The following is a 4,247-nucleotide window of genomic DNA, read 5'->3' on the forward strand; positions in this document are numbered from 1 at the left end:
AGCCGGGACTCGAATTCATGAACTGTGAGATCATGATCTGAGCTGAAACCAGGAGTCAGACATTAACTGACTGTACCACCCAGACGTCCCTAAAAATTATCTTAAAAATGGAAATAGGAGTGGTTTCTGTTTACACTTCCAGCATTAGGAAAATTCATTCAGGTTTTTTCCATATGTAAAATGAGAGATTTGAACCAGAAGTGTTTGAAGACTTCATTCTGTCCTAAATTTGCATAGGAGTGTGATGACAGTAAATAAGAGGCCTTTTAAGAAATTGCTGAGGAGCAGGGTGCCTGGGTGGCTTAGTCGGTTGAGCGTCCGACTTTCGCTTGGGTCATGATCTCGCGGTTCGTGGGTTCGAGCCCCGCGTCAGGCTCTGTGCTGACTGCCAGCTCAGAGCCTGGAGCCTGTTTCAGAGTCTGTATCTCCCTCTCTCTCTGACCCTCCCCTGCTCACGCTGTCTCTCTCTCCTAGAAATAAAAAAAAAAAAAAAAAAAAAAAAAGAAATTGCTGAGGAGCATCTGGGTGGCTCAGCTGGTTAAGTGTCGGACTCCTGATTTTGGCTCAGGTCATGATCTCACAGTTTGTGGGATTGGGCCCCATGTCAGGCTCTGCACTGACAGTGTGGAGCCTGTTGGGGAATCCCACCCCCCTCCTCAGAAATAAACAAACATTAAAAAAAAAAAAAAAAAGAGGGCCCCTGGGTGGCTCAGTCAGTTGGGCCTCCGACTCAGGTCAGAGGTGGGTGGGTTCAAGCCCTCCATCAGGCTCTGTGCTGACAGCTCAGAGCCTGGAGCCTGCTTCAGATTGTGTCTCCCTCTTTCTCTGCCCCTCCATCATTCAAGCTCTATCTCTCTCTTGTCTCTCAAAAATGAATAAACATTAAAAAAAAAAGAAATTGCTGAAAAGGAAACAACACCCAAAAGTGCCTTTCTATTTCTTCTCATTAGGACACTATTAATACCTAACAATAGGATTCCTATTTCTGCCAAATCTCTTAGAAACAAAGAAAAGGCAGTATACTTTTTTCTCCATAGCTGTAGCCACCTGAATTTACTTCACATATATACCATAATTCTCTGATTATCATAGTGTGGTTCACTCTTTGAACACAAGTTCCACCTAAAAGGGAAGGGGGAGAGGAGCATTTCTTTTATTCTACCATTGACATTTTTTTTTTTTAATGTTTTTATTTTTGAGAGAGAGAGAGACAGAGACAGAGAGACAGAGTACAAGCGGGGGAGGGGCAGAGAGAGAAGGAGACAGAATCTGAAGCAGGCTCCAGGCTCTGAGCTATCAGCCCAGAGCCCAACACGGGGCTTGAACTCACGAGCTGCGAGATCAAGACCTGAGCCAAAGTTGGACGCTCAGCCTACTGAGCCACCCAGGTGCCCCGCATGGACATTATTTCTTAACAAGGCATCTGAAATATGTTACTGGTTCTAAAGAGAAATCCAACCTCTTTCTTAAGTCTAACTGCAGGTTAATCATACTATACTTGAGCACAGTTTTCTTACAAGACCTAGAGTGTTACATTTGTGTGATGTGCTTAGTGGGCAATCAATAAGTATTGTTAAAAATTTTTTTAGTTTATTTATTTTGATAGAGCAAGTGGGGGAGGGACAGAGAGAGAGAAAGAGAGGGAGTCAGAAAAAGAGAGAAAGAAAGAGAGAGTATCCCATGCAGGCTCCACGCTGTCAGCACAGAACCTGAGATGGGGCTTGATCCCACAAAACATGAGAAACCTGAGCTGGACCAAGTCAGACATTTAACTGACTAAGCCTCCCCGGCGCCCCTAACTATTGTTAATTTTATTCTGATTTGATACTGTTATTCCTTCAGGATCAGATTCTCGGGGCTTTGTTATTCCTTCAGGATCAGATTCTTGGGGCTTTGTTTCACTTCAAAGTGCTTATTTTTCTTTTTAATCAACTTCTACTTCAATTTGCTGTTAAAATTCACCTGGAACTTGTTCCTACTATACTTACTGCTGAAGGAACCCAAACGATCCATTCTCTAATTTGCAAACAGTCTTGCTTTGATCTTCCTCAATGTAGTGCTCTTCAAGTAGAGGTCAGAACTGGCCAAAACATACACTAAAGCCTGATGCCCTCCTAAGAACAAACAAAAGTGGCACATGGATCAGGAAATAATTCAAAGAAACAAGATACAGAGAAGATGATGCAATGTACTCTATTATACCACATCCTAGCTTTGTAATGATAAGCAAATTATTTTACCTTTATAAGCCTGTTTCCTCTTCTGTAAAGTGAGTATGATAAACAGAATCTACCTCCTAGAGTTATTGTGAGGATTAAATGCCAAAATCCATATAAATAATGTACCATGGTGCCTGGTACATTACCCACAGTAAGCCCTGTATAAAAGTTATAGATCTCTAATACACAACCACTGTTTTTCTCTACCCAGTATCACTTCTCTCATTAATGCTCTTTCCTTTGGTAACCCCACCAGAACTATATGAAATGTGGATGAGTCAGTTTCTCAACCACAATACTCTATACTTCACCCCCACAGCTAAAGCAACCAACAACTATCTTGTGGAAATCTGAATCTTTAGTAAGGCATGTAAGGAAGAAGGCAGTTGGAGCCCAGTCATTCAGTAATCAAAGAATTTGATCCATAAGCTTTGGCTGTTGAGATCCTCATCCCCAAGGGTGGCCCAACTGTTCAGTTTTACTTCTCATTCCTCTACCTCTCTAATAATAGTTTAATATGAATGGCTTTGTTAGTAGACACCAAGGAACCCTATTATTACAAGATACATTTGTTCACTTAGTTCACTCTTTGAACAAATACTTAATGTTTGTACAATGTACAAATTATTTTCTTGAAGGTAGAAATGAAATCATACTTCACACTAAGTCAAGAAAACATCCATCCTTCTATAGTCCCAAAGCTTCTTAGCTATCTCCTTTCTGACATTTTTCACATTCTATTTTGTGAGGATTACAATCTGGATGCATATTTTTTCCATTTCTAGACTAAATAAAAGCAGGAACTACTATCCAATACACATCTGTATGCTTTGAACTGCAAACACAGAGAAAGAACTCAATAAATAAAATGTAATGGACAAATGTTCATTTTAACTAAATGTTCATCTTTAATCTCCTGGAGTGACTTCTTTAACCTGGTATTCTAAGCTTGAAGTATAATTCATCATTAAAAATTTTTTTTTATGTCTATATATTATTGAGACAGAAACAGACCATGAGTGGGAGAGGAGTAGAGAGAGAAGGAGACACAGAATCTGAAACAGGCTCCAGGCTCTGAGCTGTCAGCACAGAAGCCAATGTGGGGCTCAAACCCACAAACCGTGAGATCACGACCTGAGCGGAAGTCGGATGCTTAACCCACTGAGCCACCCAGGCGCCCCGAGGTATAATTAATCATTAAGTGTGCATGACATTCAGATAGCATTGGCTATCAACAACTTGTCTTTTCTGAAATTGGCTGGGATAGGATGGTTCTCTGCCTGCTCTACTCCCAGAAAAGGTTAGTCTCTGAAGAAAAATGGGTTTAGCAAGAGGCATTATATACTCAGTAATATAAAATAATGGCCAACATTTACTGAACTTTTTTCATGGGCCAGGTACTGTACCCACTGTACGTGGATTACCTCTTGAATCCTCACAACCTTCTGAGGCATGCTGCTTTTTCAAAGAAGGAAAGGAAGCTCTGAAAGACTGCCACCTGGACAGTCTTCAAGGTAGTAAACAGCAGGGATATTTCAACATAGGTTGATCAAGTAAAGGATGTATAAACACTCCACATCGCAATCACAATATTGCAATAAGCAGAAATTTTCTTTTTTCCCCTCCGTTCTTCTCACAAGAGATATTTCTGACGCCAACATCCATGAAAGGTTGGGTGGTGGCTCCAAATTAACATCTGCCAAAATCAAAGTGACGGGGAGAAGGCAGGCAGGCACGTGAAGAACAGCCTTCTGTGCGGCGCAGAGGATACGTGCAGGCTTTGGAGTTTTGCAGACAAAGATGAACTCCTCGCTGCGATCCTTATTGAGCTGTGTCATCTTGGGCAGGTCATTTTACCTAAGCCTAGTCGGCCTCAGCTCCAAAGTGGAGCTTAAGTACCTAGTGTGCAAGGCCTACTTGCAGACCTAAAAAGTAACGTCGGTTAGGTGCATGGCCCAGACCTGCTGTTGCCAGCGTAATTAGGCGCGCCACTGTAGACACAGGAATCCCAAAGCTCTAGCCGCGCAC

At 41.9% G+C, this 4,247-nt stretch overlaps 1 protein-coding gene across 2 annotated transcripts in view; it reads right to left on the reverse strand.

The window, feature by feature from the left end:
• Window positions 1–3,664, reverse strand: part of TADA2A (transcriptional adaptor 2A) — a 50,625-nt gene extending 46,961 nt beyond the window's left edge. For both annotated transcript variants that reach the window (XM_077745573.1, XM_077745572.1), the window contains exons 1-2: window positions 3,644–3,664; window positions 1,989–2,114 (exon numbers count right to left, since the gene is read on the reverse strand). In XM_077745573.1, coding sequence (XP_077601699.1) covers window positions 1,989–2,013 — 25 coding nt within the window. In that variant the 5' untranslated portion in view covers window positions 2,014–2,114; window positions 3,644–3,664. The remainder of the gene's footprint in view (window positions 1–1,988; window positions 2,115–3,643) is intronic.
• Between the last annotated feature and the right edge of the window lie 583 nt (window positions 3,665–4,247).

This window comes from Crocuta crocuta, unplaced genomic scaffold, assembly GCF_008692635.1.
Source record: "Crocuta crocuta isolate KB4526 unplaced genomic scaffold, BGI_CrCroc_1.0 scaffold333, whole genome shotgun sequence".
In the NCBI taxonomy this organism is placed as follows: Eukaryota; Metazoa; Chordata; class Mammalia; order Carnivora; family Hyaenidae; genus Crocuta; species Crocuta crocuta.